Source organism: Pteropus vampyrus, unplaced genomic scaffold (genome assembly GCF_000151845.1).
Source record: "Pteropus vampyrus isolate Shadow unplaced genomic scaffold, Pvam_2.0 Scaffold24, whole genome shotgun sequence".
Classification (NCBI taxonomy): Eukaryota; Metazoa; Chordata; class Mammalia; order Chiroptera; family Pteropodidae; genus Pteropus; species Pteropus vampyrus.
Window position 1 is genome coordinate 12062665 of NW_011888805.1, and position 17233 is coordinate 12079897.

The window sequence follows — 17233 nt, forward strand, 5'->3', positions numbered from 1 at the left end:
AGAGATTTATTCATCAAATATGTCCTATATTTATTGAACGTTTGTGTTTGTGTAAACATCTTTGTTTTCTTCTCTCTCTTACCCCCTTGCCATGTAATATAAAATGTATTGACTTTATATCACAGTCTTTAAGATTTATGAACTTTACATCATAGTATTTAAGTTATAGAATGTCAAAGAGAAGAGTAAACGTCCTACAAGGACTTTGCATCCTGTTCTGGCAAGAGTTATGTTTTTGGTTTTCTGTAGGATAATTATATCATGTTAAGTGGAAGTATAACCTGGTTATTATCTCTGGAGATTAAGTAGAAGATGTATATGGATGCCAAGTTGTCAAAGGGTGGACTTGTGATAGTTAATTTTATATATCAACTTGTCTGGTCCAAAGTGCCTAGATATTTGGTTAAATATTATTCTGAATGTTTCTCTGAGGGTGTTTTTTTGTATGAGATTAATGTTTAAATCAGTAAACTTTGAGTAAAGCAGATTATTCTCTATAATGCGGGTGGATCTCATCTAATCAGTTGAATACCTTAGTAGAACAAAAGCTGACCTCCCCTGAGCAAGAAAGAATTCTGCCAGCAGAAAGCCTTTGGATTTGACCTATAACACTGGTTCTTTCCTGGGTACCTAGGTTTCAGGCCCACCCTGCAGATTTTGGACTTGACAGCCCCTATAATTGCATGAGTCAATCCCTTAAAATATCTGTCTCTCTCTCTCTGTCTCTCTGTCTCTCTGTCTCTCTCTGTCTGTCTCTCTCTGCCTCTCACTCCCTCCCTCTCTCTCTCCACACACATACACACGCCACACACAATATTGGTTCTGTTTTTCTGGAGGACACCGAGTAAAACACACGTATGTTTATATAACCACAGATATGAAAATGCAATTCCCCACCAACTTGGTGGTAAGTGTTTGCAGCACTTGCACGTGTGCTGTGGCTCTTGCCACCTCTGACAACCTAACAATGGTCATTCTGCTATGGCTTTAAAACTACACCCTAGGCACTGCACGATAGGGCTCCTATTATCATGGTCTCACCATTGTGTAGAGAGGGATATTTTAAAAGAAAATAAAGTGGAAAGGTTTTGTATTAAATGTTCATTCAGGCTTTCTAACAGTAGAAAAGTTATGGAAGAACTTTGCGATTGCAAAGAGAAAGAGAAAGAGAAAATCCTCTGTGAGAAGACCGTGCTATCCCGTGTCCTCAGGCTGGGCGAGAGGTTCCGAAGCTCTTGGGGAAAGTGGGTTACATGACAGAAGTCAAACCGGTTAGGACAGCATTCTTTTCTACCAACCAAACTCAAATAGTATCATTAATTAAGAGGGTTTCCCCCTCTATTGCTATAGATCTGCAAATGCACTGTGACATTCTATTACTGTCATCTACCAAGGGTACAGGTAATTTTACAGACTATGTCAGGCAATCGTAGAATGCTGGGAAAAGACCTTGAGAGCCCCAGGCTGCCTCCCTTGGAAAGGTAGCTTGCTATCACTGTCTTTAAACACTAAAGAAAGGGCAGTTCTCCTCAGTCAGCTGCCGATGTCTTATGAACATGATCACTCCTCACCTGCAAAACTGGGGAGGTTATCAACAGAACAGGCCAGAGGGCTTTCAGCTGAAAACAGAAGGAAAAGAATTATGGGACCTAGTGGTCTTCTCGTTTTAAATTCTATCTTTATAGACAAAGAATTGGGGTCAAAGGAGAATTTGGGGGACAATGTTAAAAGGAGAGAATAAAAGAATATATATTATTCTGACTTGTTGGAAGATTACCTGTGGTCCTTGGAAAAAGAGGCTAAATTGACATTTTAAATAAGCTGGGCGAACGAAAGCCTTGATGGCTACCCTTCCAATGGTTTGATTCTCTGAACTTGACAAAGTATTCATTTGATGCTATTAAAAAGAGAGCATCTGCTTTCGTTTTCTTGAAAAATGGTTATTTAAAATGATTGTTTAATGATCCCTTGGGACCAAAAGAACAGCCTCGATTTAAAAATCCTCATTGTGTATCATTCATAAAATCTAGTCCCTTGGTTTTCTGAAACAATCGAGTAGTGTAATATGCAATATGTAATAAAATAGCTGTAACCCTGTAACACGAGGGGTTTTAGTTTGCTCTGATTTTGTTTTCTTTTTATAGTGAGTTGTAAAGTGACTATATGGAAATGTATACCCTCGATTATTAAGCGAAGGGAAGAAATCTAAATTTTATTGAGAAGCAGTTACGTGTCCAGAAATATATAAGAGGGATATTAGTAAACTATTTCATTTGTTAAGCACCTCCTATGGGCCAGGGATACTACAGAGAATAACATAGATCCTCTCCCTACTTCACAGAGACTACTTTCTAGTTTGGGGAGACAAACAATAAACCCTAGAAACATGTCAGATAATAAACTAATATGCAGATAATTGAAATAGGGTGAGTAACAAAGGATGGCCAGCTGGTTACTTTAGGTCCACTGTGTAAGTGATGTTTACTCTGACATCTGCGTGGCAAGATGGATCCAGCCACGTGAGTGTCAGAGGAAAGCATTTCAGGTGGAGGACACAGCACAAAGTCTCCAACGCAGACAAAAGCTTGGTCCACTAAAGGAACAGAGAGCCAAGATGGTGGACAACGGGGAGAGTGGAAAGAAAGGACGTTGGAGAAGGATATGTTTGGAGGATGTTGGATAGATAAGAAACATGAACTGTGCTGTCCCGTGTTCAAGGAACTCAAGGTCCAGAGAGGCACCTGAGATTTAAAGAACTAAGAGCACAGACTCCCTCACTAAACGGTACAGCGAGGGAGGCAGGGTTGGATCGAAAGGATTAGCTAGGTGCGGGATATTACAGGAAGCCACATGAAGTGGTTCTGGGCTTCCAGAAGGTCCTTTTAGATTTATCTTTTTCCAGACATCATAGAACTGTACAATATTAGAGCTGCAGGAGAACTTCCAGATCATTCCTCATTTGGAAAAGTGAATCTTCTAAATGGTTAAACATGCCCAAGGCTGTATTTTAATGACATGAAGGCATAACTGGGTCTTCGGAAAAGTAGAACTATCCATAAGCTTACTTTTCCTTTTGGGAAAGGGCTGTTCAACTTAACAAAATAAATAGAGGCCTCCCTGAATGCAGCAACACTGCCTGTCTTAGGCATCCTCATTAGCTTGAAAAATAACACAGTACCTGGCACCAAAGAAGTGCTCAGTGAAGGTCTAAGTCATTAAAAATAACTGGCCATGATCATTTGGAGTTCGTTCCTCTTTCCCTAACTGAAGGATAAGCTAAAAGACCTAGACCTCTGTGCTAGCTGGCCTTCTCTGACCCTCTTGCAATGACTCCATCCTTTCGGTAGGCCAGGATTTCCATTCTATCGTTTCCCATCCACCTGAGCACTTGAGAATTCCTTTGGGTTAGCTTTTGGCTCCCTCTCTGCTTTTTCACCCAAACCTTAAGCTTTACTTCAAACACTTGGTAAACAAGTATTTATTCTGTTATCACATCATTTAGTTCTTTGATACAGTGCATTCTGAAGCATTGTCTGTGGGGAGACCAAGGGAGGAGTAGGAAGTTCAAAGAACAAAGGCCTATCCTTGGCCCAGCAGATTAAGTGGCCTATAGTATTTTCGCGCTTTAAACACGGCACATGCCCTTATTGTTTTGACTTGTTGGAGCCCTCTGCGTTGTATGATGTGTTTTGTTTGTAGAGTGATATGTATATGGTAGGGTTAAGGAACATAGACATATTTTCTGTGCGAGATTCCAACTTGAGCGTAGCACTTAATTCTCTATTTCAACTACCTTTCGCAATTTATATTAAATGCTAATATCTCCATTATGCAGATTAAGAGATTAAGTTTAGAGAATACTTTGTCTATGTCTCATAGGTAATAAGCCTTAGTTGTAGCCTATAAAGCATACCTTCAGCTTGCTACTGACACTCCTGAGCTTGCTGTGGGAGATGGGATAAACATTTATGTAGCTTATATTCAGGGTTGAAATAATAATTAAAAAAAAAAAAATTCCTAAATTGTTTAACATTAAAATGACACCAGTCAACCTTCTGCCAGCCATCCCATCCTGTCTGTGGTTTTTCCACTGCTGGTTACTGTTACCGTTGTCTTATTTTGTTGCTGCAATTTGTAGGCAGTGTTTACAGGAAATAGTCCTTAGGGGCGGGCTGAATTTCTGCTGCTTCTCACTAGATTATATGGTCAGAAATGGGGAGAGATTTACACTGAGCCAATTAAAGCTTTGGGTTTCACTTTAGTTTGGCACAAGATGTCTACCAGAAATCCAGGCTCCTTATTTACTATTGGCACTTTGTAAATAAAGTGGGGGTAAAAGACAGCCCTTTATACTTTCTTCATGTAGGTTACGAGTTTAATATCTGTATCCCAAGGATTCAGTCTGCAAAGAAATTCCAAGCCCTGTGCTGCTGTCTGGATGCCGTGCTGCAGAACTAGTAGGGGAAACAAGTGGGCATGTGGATTCTCCCTGGGTGGAGTGAAGGGAGAAGCTCCCCAGCCCAAAGCTCTCTGGTACACCTTGCCATAATACCGGAAGTTTTGTCATTACAAAGCATTTTTTTTTAATTAAACAAAAAGATCTTTTAAAATGCAAGTGCCTAATAATGAATAAATGCCTACGATAAATGCCTAAAACTGAAGCTATGTCCATAATAGTATAAGGCTTTCAATAAGGCCATAGTTCTCTTGGGTTTAGAAAGTTGCAGATAATATTGAATTTTGACTTTAATATTTTCCACTTTCTTTTGTATCATTTTTTATAATCATGTAAAAAAATTCCCTGGGTGTCATTTTCCAGGCCAATCCTGAGATCTAAATATAAAGCTGTCAAATATGTGTTATTGTTTGCCCTTCATATTGTATTCTAGTTGACAGTCATTATTTTTATTTATTATTCATTGACTTATGCTACATTACACATGGACAACATTCCAAAGATGGGGATGAGGTGAGTTTTCAGCCCATTATAAACCCATTGGTTTGTGGCTAGCTAGATTCCCATTCCTCCCACGTCAAGAGCTACCACTGGCCTCCTTCTTTAATTATGCCTTGATTGAAATTTAAAAATTTACTACAAAATCATGTCCCCACCTGCTCTGCCCACTTTCCTGTGGCCCAATTTTCTAGAAGGGATGGGTACAGAAGATTGGTGTGATCGACTAGGAAATATCATTAGTCTCTGTGCTAGAACATAACAATGCTTGTCTAAACTTTCATCCATCTTCCAACTGCATAAATTTCCCCATTCCAACTTCCAACACCCCCTTATATGTTTGTGTATGTAAGTTTGTTCATTTTTAATGAGATAGGGGTATTTTTTAAAAAGCAAATATTCTTAATAGAACGAGTTATAGTTGAATTAAGTCTCCAAACACATTGGAATGTGTTACTTTAAAAGCCTTGGTGAAGGGAATTTCCTTGGTAGCTTTTAGATCTTTTGACACTAGGCCTCGATGTACTGTTAGAGGCAATTCCCCAACTGCCCTTCACTCTGTGAGCTCATGTTTACTACTGCATCTAGCATAGTGTGTGATGCATAATTCTAGATGAATCCGTTGACAAATGAATAAATGAACTCCAACCATGTCTAGAGCTGTACCAGACACAGAGGTGCAGGCTAACAATTGGCAGTCCTTCAGATGGATATATTTTTAAGACATAAATTTATTGGTGGGGGGGGGGGAGGAGGAACAGTGAGAGAGAGAAGCAGATTGTGCCAGCTAAGATCTTTTTAATTTCACTTGAAAGTGTGGTTTTCCTACTTCAGCAGTAGCGGCAACTGGACAGTATACATTTTGCTTGTGTGTAAGGTCTGAGTAAGGACCGTAATTCCAAATTATTCCACAGATGCTGCACGTCACCTTAGAGTTTGGTAGTTATGCTTTTGCTTCTGCTTAGAACAACTTTCCTCTTTTATACCAAGCTGGTCTTTCCGGGATCAGCCCAAATATCATTTCTTTGTGGAGACTTTCCTCAACAATTCCCTTCCTGCTGTTTCTCCCCTTTAGAAAATTCCTCTGTTCTACTCTGGCTGATTGCTTAGACTTCTGTTTTAACACTCATTGTGTTGTATCATAAGTTATGTGTATGTGTCCCCACTTAGAATGACAGCTTTGTAAAGTCCGATAACTGGATTACTCATATTTGTGTTCCTTGATCTTAGTATTTGTACTTAAGTGCTTTTTAAATGCTTGCATGAATGAATGAAAGGGAAGCAGCAATGAGAGAAGAAGGGATGGAGGATGGAAGGAAGGAAGGAAGGAAGGAAGGAAGGAAGGAAGGAAGGAAGGAAGGAAGGAAGGAAAGGAGGGAGGGAGGGAGGGAAGGTCGGTCTGGTCAACATCTCCTGTAGCCATTAGCTGAGAGCAGGGCTTTAAGAGAGTTGGCATTAGTGAGAAGGAGAGTGAGAGGCAATATTTCAAAGTATGGGGGACTACATGGTGTGCCGGTGCTGTGGGTGGGAAGTGGGAGAGGCATAGGATCAACTAAAGTGACAAAAGGATACAGAAAGAAGACCAATTTGGTCCTGAAAGGAAGTTTTGCTCCTTGAGAACTTTACCTATTATCTGCCCGACTCAGAAGAAAAATAACAATAATTGCATAACCCTTAATAGTTTAAAAAATGCCGTTAGGGAAAAATAATGTAAGACCTCCAGACTGGACAGTTACATGCACATTATTTAACAGAACCCTATTTCAGGGTTCTTATGTGTATAGTCTTGTTTTTCAAACCACTGTCTTGGGGGAAAAAACGAGCCCTGCATCTGTAAACCATGTAGTTTTGTGGGTTTAAATAACTCTTAACACTATTATTCTAGATAATGTGTTCTTAGTTATGCACTGTATCACATTCTTATCTCCTTTATGCATGTCAGTTTTGACAATTATGAATGAATATGGAAGGTAACAATCACTATAGAACCTGTGTTCTTTAAGTAAACATTTATTTAATTATCATTGCTAGTTACTTATCTATGACAGCTATCCTGAATAAACTCATTTGTCATCATTTTATGTTTGACGAATACTGTAAAAAAGACATGCCCTTAGTGATAATCTTAAACCAAAATGAATCCATTTAGTTGCTCTCTAAAGTAATAACTATGTTTTCTGGCATTTCTATGTACTTTCTTTGGTGATGCTCCAGGGAAAGAATTCTATAAACATCAACTAATGAATCAATAATTATGATTCATGAAACTAAACTGCACAGGATTGTTCTAGAATTTGTAACACTTTGAGCAATACAAAACAATTGCTCTATTATCAATCAAATATCGTATCTAGGGAAGGAAGACTAACACAACAGCTGACACAGTTAAGAAGTAGTCCAAGTGCGGATATAGTTAAGTCCTTATAAAAATATTTAAAAATATATTTCCTTTAATATGTTGAGAAATACCAGTAATTTGTTTGCTGAGCCTTTAAATTAAATGCAAAGGGTCAAGTCTTAGTAAAAGTTTCAGATTTTAGTTTTTACAGTCCATCATTAAGAAAAAATAAAGTAGAAGAGCTAAAATGATTTTCTGAAGTATTAAAATACACACGCACTAGAAAATGTTTTGTTTCAGTGTAAACGTTCCATCCTGACCAATCATTTCCATTTGAGAGTTTTGATTGCAGTTTGCCCAGTATGAGGCCTGAATGTGAGAGGACTGGCTTGCGGGAGTGAGGAGGTAATTAGCCTATTTCATATCAAGCCGTCTATATTTTCTATGATTGCACAAGGTGTTGTAGAGAAATTATCTGGAACTGATTAAACCTCAGGAGAGAAGTGAGGGAAATCTTACATTCCAGAGTGGCTCTCTTAGAGAACGCGATCGCCCTCTAGTTTGCATTTACAAGCCGAGTTTTGTGACGCAACTCTGGCCACTTCGCCACCAGAGAATAAGAAGGAAGGAGCCGGATTCCTCCGGGTAGGAGGACTATCTGGACCAAAGAAAGAGGCTGGCGACGGGAAGGAAGAAACAGATCAAGCGTTTGAATAGCGGCCACAGGGCAACCTAAAGCCTGTACAGAGTTAATAGGCGCGCGTCACACACAGTTCCCTCGTCTACCTCCCCCCTGCCCCGTACACCCGCCGTGTGTCACCTTCCTGTTGGGAAGTCTTAGTGGGTTGCTGGGACAGAACAGGGGGCGCCTGCTCCACCCATAAGGTATCCGGTTGGAAGAAAAGCCAGTCTCAACAACTCGATTCTCTCCGTTAAATGATAAGTTTTGCAGACCGTTCGTCTCCAACTGCTGAACGTTAGAGTAGGGGGAGGAGGGAACACATCAGACATTTCTTTTCTGTTCCAACCACAAATCATATGGTTGTGCCTCCTTTCTATTCCACTTAGAGCCCTCTAACTGAAATTCCATGTTCTTCCTGGAATGCACGCTGGAGAGGCAGAGCTTCTTTGAGAAAATGAACCCTGAGCATGTGTTTTGATTCTCTAGACTGATCTGTGATGATAATCAGTCAGGTTACATTTTTGTGTGTCTTGCTGGGGGTGTAATAAACCCAGGATGCCGACGACTGTAATTTTCTGGTGATGTTGCAATGGAAGGAATAAATGGCCCAGTGTTGAACTTTGCAGCTTGCTCCCTTCCTGTATGTAAATTGCCTTTATATAAAATGAGGTTGATTAACAGAGTAGGGACACCCACCTCTGACTCGTGCTCCCATGTCATCTCAGCCTGCAGCCTTATCAGGCACATAGCAAGAGGGTACTCCAGCCCTGAGCTCTACCTACCTCCAACCTCCAGGAAATAATCTCCAACCTTCATATCCTAGATAACCTGAAGAATGAAAGAGGAGGCTATAAAGTCCCCTTTGAAAGGTTTGTCTGCTTTTATTACTATAATTTGAATGAAATGGATAAAACAAAGATACTTCAGAGGATTTGGGGTTACCTGGCATGGGGAAGGCACAGGACATGAATCGTAGGGGAGGGTCTGATGGAAGGTTTCTTAATTTAATGCTTTAAAAGCAAACAAGCAGAAATCTTTGTGCAGGCTGGTGTTTCTGAGCAGTCTTTGCAAAATTTGCTCTCTCCAAAGGGCAAAGAATGGTGTGGGAGCAGGGCTGGGCTAGGCTCGTTGAAGTTATTATATTATATGAAGAACCTATTGTAAGAGGAAGCAGAAGTGGGCCAGTTAAGTGTGACTGGGAGTTTCCCAAACCTTGCTTTAGGTTGGAGTGTCAATTTCAGGCACTAGTAAGAGCTTTCTCAAGAGCGGATACTGAGACAAATTTCTCAGCCTGTCTCCAGGAGAAAGGATGTATGTTCTCTTCTCTCAGTGTGGGACTGCTGTAACTGAGCAAACCAAGAAGAGTTGAGGCCACAGATCATATTAGGGCAAATAAGGTAGTTGTGCCTGCAAAGCAAATCCCTGTCCAGGACCAAAGAAAACCTGCTTCGATGCTATTCTTAGTTTGACACCTAGTATTTCTGAACCACTAGGGAATTCTGAAATGGCAGGGCCGTTGGCAGTAAGGGGTCACGGCAGGGCAGCCACAGCCAACAGCACCAGCGAAAGCCAGGTACCTAGCCCAGCAAATTTTAGTAACTTGCAGCAGTCTCCTCGCTCCTGGCCAGTGGCACTGCTAAGGGCGTCCAGGCCAGCGCTGGCGCGACTCCTCGCGCAGGAGGTCAGACTGCAGCTCCCAGGCATCTCCCCGCTCCTGGCAGCGGGGTTAGGCACCGAGCCGCCGCTCTGCCGAGCTTCCCTCTCTCCTCTGCTTTATGGAGCCGAGGCTCCCGGCTAATCTTTCAGGAGCTAACGAGTCAGTTTATCCGGGACTTGAGAGAAAGAGCCAGGTGGTAAAACTGAAAGAAGACTCCTGGGCCAGCCCTTGAAATAAACGGGAGGGGTAGGGGAGAAGAGGGATTTTAAGACAATGTAATGTGACCTTGCGGAGTTTTCAAGTGGGAGAGCGGGAGAATGAATCCGAGGAGTCGACGATGCCCCGGAATGCAGATCCCGCGCGGTCCTCGCCGCCCCGGGGTTACGCCAGGTCGGTCCCCTGAGTGGAGCCACCGCTCCCCTCACTTGCCACTTCTTCACGTGTTCTCGGCATGGTGAGGATTAAAAATGCAAGGAAAAAACCTACATGCGGAAAGGACAGAATGTTCTTAGAGATTACTTTATAGAAAAAAAAGTGCAATGCACATTGTATTTTTTTTTCCCCTTAGTGCAGAGACGAATTTTATTTCCGCCCCCTCCCCTACACATTCCTGACCTCTCCCTCCCCCTTCCCTCTTTCTTTCCTTCCTCCTCTTCCAAGTTCTGGGATTTTTCAGCCTTGCTTGGCTTTGGCCAAAAGCACAAAAAAGGCGTTTTCGGAAGCGACTCGGCGGTGCACAAGGGCCATTTGTTTGTTTTGGGACTCCGGGCAGGAAATCTTGCCCGGCCTGAGTCACGGCGGCTCCTTCAAGGAAACGTCAGTGTTCTCTCGTCGCCCTCGCCGGCTGCGCGCCCGGCCGCCGCTCTCCATGGGGGAGATGCAAGGCGCGCTAGCCAGGGCCCGGCTCGAGTCCCTGCTCCGGCCCCGCCACAAAAAGAGGGCCGAGGCGCAGAAAAGGAGCGAGTCCTTCTTGCTGACCGGACTGGGTAAGCGCCACCGGCCCGCGGGGACCTGTGTCGCACCCCGCTAGTTGCTCAGGGAAGGCGTGAGGGACTGGGTGTTTGCGATCATTCTGAGCAATGAAGGGATGAGACGGGGTGATGGGGAGGGGACGGCAGGAGCGGGGGACTGGCTGGGCGCCCTAGCCTCGGGCTAACCCCGAAGAGGAGGGCGCGCGGGGCCATCCTCCTTCGGCGCGGTCACCCTGCGCCCCAGAGATAACCCCGGCTGGTGGCGCGTGGCCGCCAGACGAGGGCAAAAGAGGTTGCCGAGGGAATCTGGAGAGAGGGTCGGTGTCGGGGCCGGGAGCGAATCTGAAGTCAGGGTTTGAGAACCAGAGCGGGCGCAGAACACCCGGCTGGCGCGCACCGGGCGGAATGCGCCGCGGTGCAGAGACTCTGATTTCCTCGCAGGGCGGAATAAATGAGAAAGGTGGAAATTTACCCCAGGCTCTCCTCCTCTCCCACCCGCTCCGCTTGCGGTTTCCCTCGCTCAAGCCCTGGAGCGAAAGAGGTTGATGATCGCCCCGCTACGACCCCTCCCCGGGCGGTCGCTGAACCCCGCGCCCCCCGCCCCCGCTCCCGCCCCCGCCCTGGGGTCGTCGGGAACCGCCTGCCGCCGCCAGCTTAGCGGCCCGCGGAGCCCCGCGGCAGTCGGGGGCGGGGCCTGAGCGGGTTGGGGGCGGGGCCTGGCAGCGTGACTTCCTCATTGTCTTGCGGGCCCCGCCCCCGCGGCGGCGCAGGGCTTATAAGACGGGTGGCTGGGCCAGAGAGCTGTGTTGGCTCAGCCGGTCTTCGATCAGTGGTGGCTGCTTTTACTCTGTGTTATCTCTTTGGCGATGACAGTGAAAACCGAGGCTGCTAGAGGCACCCTCACTTATTCCAGAATGAGGGGAATGGTAGCAATTCTAATCGGTGAGTGCAGGAATAAGGCTGGACTTGTAGGATATGCGAAGTGGAAAATTTTTTGAAGGTCCCGCATCAGACTAGTGCGTGTGGCGTCGGCTGTTAAAAAAGCATCTAAACGTTTATTTCTTTTCTCTACTTCACAGCTTTCATGAAACAGAGGAGGATGGGCCTGAACGACTTTATTCAGAAGATTGCCAATAACTCCTATGCATGCAAACAGTAAGTTTGGGGGGATTTGGAGAAATAAAAATTAGTAGTTTCAGGTTTACCAGAAATAAAGACAGTCTAATCAGTGTGTTTATCAGAAAGACGTAGACTTCCCTGGGGATGGGGATCCCTTTTCAGGATCCAATTTATTTAAAACATTTTGAACATTGAAATTAATTGAGGATTTGGATTGTTCTCAAACTGTAAAATAAATTTTTTATGTTTGCCTAATTCAACCCCTGTCCCAGTAAAGAACATTCATCATCTCTGTGTTTAGCTAGGTTTATTATTTTCTTTGGCTGTTATTTTCTTTAACTGAGTAATTTATTTGGGTGTTTTTAGTTTAAACACGGAATTCTCCGGGAACAGCTGAACCAGAAGCTCACTGTTGGTGTTGGTGTGCCCCCGTGTGGCGAGTCAGGAGATTCTAAATTGTTCCTTTCTTCTTTGCAGCCCTGAAGTTCAGTCCATTTTGAAAATCTCCCAACCTCAGGAGCCTGAGCTTATGAATGCCAACCCTTCTCCTCCAGTAAGTATTCTGTATTTGTGATGCATCCGTGCAGGAATTTTGTAAATGAGTCAGTTAGTAGTCCTACATTGATGAATTAAAATGGCATTTATAGAAATTAGTATCAAGGCAGGAATGCCTCTAGTCGAGGGCATGACAGGTGACATAAGGGCTTAAGTATTGAGTCAGTGGAGTATTTTTAAAGGCACGTTGTATAAAAGTTTTATCTTTTTACAAGAACGTATACAATTTCTATACTCTAACTTGAAGTATTAATACATATGGATGAAAAGTAGTTTTGAATGTGTTTATAGCTATTTGGTAACTTACCTTAGTTATTTGCAGATGTAATGTCTTTATTCTTGCTGTTTTCCTTTGAAATAGATATTAAAAGAAAATGTTTTATTTTTCAGCCAAGTCCTTCTCAGCAGATCAACCTTGGCCCATCATCCAATCCTCATGCGAAACCATCTGACTTTCACTTCTTGAAAGTGATTGGGAAGGGTAGTTTTGGAAAGGTAATTTCAAGTCTGAAGACCTTATTATTGTCAGTCAGTCATGCACTCATTTTACATCCTCCTTGCGAGTGGATAGCAAAAAAAAAGTGATTTTTAATTGAAATTTCAGGTTCTTCTAGCAAGACACAAAGCAGAAGAAGCGTTTTATGCAGTCAAAGTTTTACAGAAGAAAGCAATCCTGAAAAAGAAGGAGGTATGAGATGTGTTTGATTAGTTGGGTTTGAAGATAGATAGATTTTCATTAAGTAGTTTCACCTTCGAATTTTGGTACCTTGTTGAAATTTGCCACTGAATCTTAATTATCCTTTTCCTAGGAAAAGCATATTATGTCAGAGCGGAATGTTCTGTTGAAGAATGTGAAACACCCTTTCCTGGTGGGCCTTCACTTCTCTTTCCAGACGGCTGACAAACTGTACTTTGTCCTTGACTACATTAACGGCGGAGAGGTGAGCAGAAGGGACTGTGAGCTAACCCTTGGGTGTCTGTGGTTTTAGTTGGGGAAGAAAGTTTTTAAAAGATACTTAGGGGGAAAAAGTTACCAGAATTAGCATTTCCTTTAACTTACCAGGTTTCTAATAGCTAATAGACTATTTAGGGCCACTTCCTGTAATTGTTCTCTTTAGCTATATATGTCAAGACTAATCAAGTACGTTGTTATCAGGCTTTGGCAACTTAGACCAACTTTGTTCTGTCTCCTGCAGTTGTTCTACCATCTCCAGAGGGAGCGTTGCTTTCTGGAACCACGGGCTCGTTTCTATGCTGCTGAAATAGCCAGTGCCTTGGGTTACCTGCACTCTCTGAACATCGTTTATAGGTGAGCTGAAGTGCTTTTAAGGCTACCTTCCTGGGTGTAAAGGAGACACATCCTTAATCTTTGACAGGGCCTTAAAATAGTGCATTTTATGTATTAATTGGTCACCTAAAACCTGATCCCCCAGCATGTGAGCTGCCTTGACTCCATGCCACTGGGGAGCTAGCCAGCTAGGATTGTGCTTAATCCAGAATAGATTAGCGGAACAAGGGCTCCCTTTTTTATTCACTGTACAACTACAGTGAATTTAAAATGCCTGTAATAGGCCTAGCAATTATCTTTACAGAGGATTTCTTACGAAGTAAAATTAATTCGTGCAACTATTTTTCTGTTCATTTTTTTTTTTACAGAGACTTGAAACCAGAGAACATTCTGCTAGATTCACAGGGACACATTGTCCTCACTGACTTTGGGCTCTGCAAGGAAAATATTGAACACAACGGCACGACATCCACATTCTGTGGCACACCTGAGGTAGGAACACCCTTGATTTGCTGTCTGGTCTACCCGCTCCTTCCTGGAGAGATAAATACAGGAACGCTTTTAACTACAAAAAGAGTCAATGGTTCTCCACGATTTCATAGTCCAATACAGTGCCAGTAAAATACATTTGCTGTTTGACAAATTGAGATATTCCAATGCCTTACATTGCTTTAATTAAAGCAAAAACCATGGTATAAAAGGCTTTTAAATCCCCAAAGAAGATGCTTTTGACTGCCCAATAGCTTCCTGAAAATCAGTACATGTAGATGACCAGTTAGCCTCAAGGTCCAGCAATTTTATCAGGAAGAAATCTAAGGAAGTGTGTTCTCCAAATGGACCCAGGGTCTCTCAGCCCTTTCAAAGTGCATGCCTTGTCTTGGGATTTCCTGGTTTTGTGGACTCTAAACTCTGTTTTCCTGATCTGTCTTTTAGTATCTTGCACCTGAGGTGCTTCATAAGCAGCCTTACGACAGGACCGTGGACTGGTGGTGCCTAGGGGCTGTCTTATATGAGATGCTGTATGGCCTGGTAAGTAGCACATTGAGAATCATGGAATATTGACCCTGATTTGATAATGTTCTCTAGTATGTAGTCTTAAAATCCTGACTTTTCTGGGCACACAGGCCCTATTGCAGACCTAGTCAGTGTGTCTTGCCCTTTATCAGTAAGCTTATCAAATTCTGATAAGAGAGGCATATAAGTGTTTTAGAATAAACTCTTAACCTAGTGGATTTTTCTTTTGTAAATTCACATTTTACTAGATATGACCACACTTAACCTATGTGAGTAAAAAAAAAAAAAAAAACGGCTTTATTTGTATCTCTACCTCCTGGTAAGAGTTGCAAAATAGACACCAAAAAATCCAGGGCAAAGAAAACTTATCAAGGGAAAGGCTTTGTCAAATCCAGCTTAGTATGTGGTAGTTTAAGTCTTTTTCTCTATTGATAACATATGCATACAAAACTTCCAATTAAACATTAAGAAATTTTCTCCCTTCTCTCAGCCTCCTTTTTATAGCCGAAACACAGCTGAGATGTACGACAACATTCTGAACAAGCCCCTCCAGTTGAAGCCAAATATTACGAATTCTGCAAGACACCTCCTGGAGGGCCTCCTGCAGAAGGACAGGACAAAGAGGCTGGGTGCCAAGGACGACTTTGTGAGTAATTTTTTCCTGTTCTCCTGGATTGTCTGAGAAGTGTACTAGATCTCACTGCCCTTCTCGAATTCTGCCTGTCTAAATTAATCTTGTTTTTCCTCTCAACAGATGGAGATTAAGAATCATGTCTTCTTCTCTGTAATTAACTGGGATGATCTTATTAATAAGAAGATTACTCCCCCTTTTAACCCAAATGTGGTGAGTATCTTTCTCTCTTCTAAGTATAGAGAGTCCCAAAGGGCATTTCTTTAATTCAGAGTTGGTGGTGGTGGTGGACTGGGGAGGGCCCTCAAGGAATAAATTGGCACATCTTTTGTTCATGGACCATTATTCTACCTAGAGAAAAAGTGGAATTTTTGTCCCAACAAAGCTCACACAATTTTTCAACATATTTATCAGTTAAAGTACCAAAAGACAAAAAGGGTATTTATCCTTATCATTTAAACTCTGTGTGGCCTCTGGGTTTTGTGTTTGAAATCTATGATTGTTGTAGGAGTTTTCATATTGTGCTCTAAAGACTGGAGCTCCAGATTGAGAGTGTGAATAAGCGTGTCTTGCATCCACTGTGAATTTTGACACTGAGTGTGCTTTTCCTTCCTGCTAGAGCGGACCCAGCGACCTGAGGCACTTTGACCCCGAGTTTACTGAGGAGCCGGTCCCCAACTCCATTGGCAGGTCTCCCGACAGCATCCTCCTGACAGCCAGTGTCAAGGAAGCCGCCGAGGCCTTCCTCGGCTTTTCCTATGCACCTCCCGTGGACTCTTTCCTCTGAACAGTCGTAGGGTTGATTTCGAAGGATTTTATGTGTGTTTTTAAGTGTTTTAGTTAGCCTTTTGGCAGAGCTGCCAGCTGACAGGACATCTTAAAAGAGAATTTGCACATCTCTGGGAGCTTGCACATCTTGGCAGTCTTATTGCACACCGTTTGCTGGAAGCTTTTTGAAGAGCACATGAGGTTTTCATTTTCCTTCTTCCTTCCAAGTGGTGCTATCTCTGAAATGCGCATTAGAGTGCCGCCTTAGACAGACGCAGTCGTCTTAGTAGGAGGAGGACGCTGTTCTAAGGAGGAACTCCTGAAGGTCTGTCTGGGCTGTGATAACGAATCTTATGAAATGTGCCTTTTCTGATGAGATCATGTTAGCTCCAAAGCTTTTCCTATTGCAGAGTGTTTTAGTTCTTTATTTTCTCTTGTGGATTTACTGTGCAAACAGTGGTATGAGTGTGATATGCTTGATCACAGAGGGATTTAGTAATAAGCATCAATGTGACACTTGCAGGACACTACAATGTGGGACATTGTTTGTTTCTTCCATATTTGGAAGATAAAATTATGTGTAGACTGTTTTTTTTGTAAGATATAGTTAATAATTAAAATTTATTGAAATGGTCTTGCAATGACTTGTATCCAGATGCTTAAAGAAAGCATTGCTGCTACAAATATTTCTATTTTTAGAAAGGGTTTTTATGGACCAATGCCCCAGTTGTCAGTCAAGCCTGGTGTTTTCATTGTTTAAAATGTCACCTGTAAAATGGGCATTATTTATGGTTTTTTTTTTCATTCCTGATAATTGTATGTATTGTATAAAGAAAGTCTGTACATCGGGTTATAACACTAGTATATTTAAACTTACAGGCTTATTTGTAATGTAAACCACCATTTTAATGTACTGTAATTAACATGGTTATAATATGTACATTTCTTCCCCCTCCCCATCACACAACTTTTTTGTGTGTGATAAACCAATTTTGGTTTGCAATAAAACCTTGAAAAATATTTACATAAAGTGTCATGCATGTTCTTTTGTGTATTTTGGTTGAGGGAGGCAATAATGCGTCTATTTAAAACTTAAAATCAGGAAAATGCAGCTATAATTTTCAACTCAGTGGTTTGCTTCTAATAGCAGCAGCTTCTGACTCCAGAGGAGTATAAGGTCTTCTTAGACAACTTATATTCCAGATCTTCTTAGCATATTATGATGTCAGTTGTTCATAAATCCATCCAAACAAATC

At 42.3% G+C, this 17233-nt stretch overlaps 2 protein-coding genes across 4 annotated transcripts in view; both read left to right on the top strand.

Annotated features, from left to right (window-relative positions):
* Nucleotides 1-4458, top strand: part of LOC105289527 — a 96558-nt gene extending 92100 nt beyond the window's left edge. Inside the window, exon 5 of the mRNA XM_011356237.2 lies at nucleotides 4367-4458. Coding sequence (XP_011354539.1) covers nucleotides 4367-4458 — 92 coding nt within the window. The remainder of the gene's footprint in view (nucleotides 1-4366) is intronic.
* Nucleotides 4459-8654: 4196 nt separating this feature from the next.
* LOC105289483 (serine/threonine-protein kinase Sgk1) lies at nucleotides 8655-17001 on the top strand. 3 transcript variants are annotated; one of them, XM_011356192.2, is made up of 12 exons: nucleotides 8655-8843; nucleotides 11682-11757; nucleotides 12199-12274; nucleotides 12667-12771; nucleotides 12881-12964; nucleotides 13086-13217; nucleotides 13473-13585; nucleotides 13933-14056; nucleotides 14498-14593; nucleotides 15069-15224; nucleotides 15333-15422; nucleotides 15829-17001. In XM_011356192.2, the coding sequence occupies exons 1-12, from the start codon at nucleotides 8810-8812 to the stop codon at nucleotides 15994-15996; spliced, it is 1254 nt and encodes a 417-aa protein (XP_011354494.1). In that variant the 5' UTR covers nucleotides 8655-8809; the 3' UTR covers nucleotides 15997-17001. The 3 variants fall into 3 exon arrangements, with proteins under 3 accessions (XP_011354494.1, XP_011354492.1, XP_011354493.1); XM_011356190.2 differs by lacking the exon at nucleotides 8655-8843 and adding an exon at nucleotides 10178-10617; XM_011356191.2 differs by lacking the exon at nucleotides 8655-8843 and adding an exon at nucleotides 11383-11544.
* The last annotated feature ends 232 nt before the right edge of the window (nucleotides 17002-17233 follow it).

Coding starts and splice junctions, on each gene's coding strand:
- LOC105289483 (XM_011356190.2), top strand. CDS start 10,500: ATGGGGGAGATGCAAGGCGCGCTAGCCAGGGCCCGGCTCGAGTCCCTG. Junction 10,618..11,681: donor CTTCTTGCTGACCGGACTGG/GTAAGCGCCACC, acceptor TCTACTTCACAG/CTTTCATGAAACAGAGGAGG. Junction 12,772..12,880: donor GGAAGGGTAGTTTTGGAAAG/GTAATTTCAAGT, acceptor TTGAAATTTCAG/GTTCTTCTAGCAAGACACAA.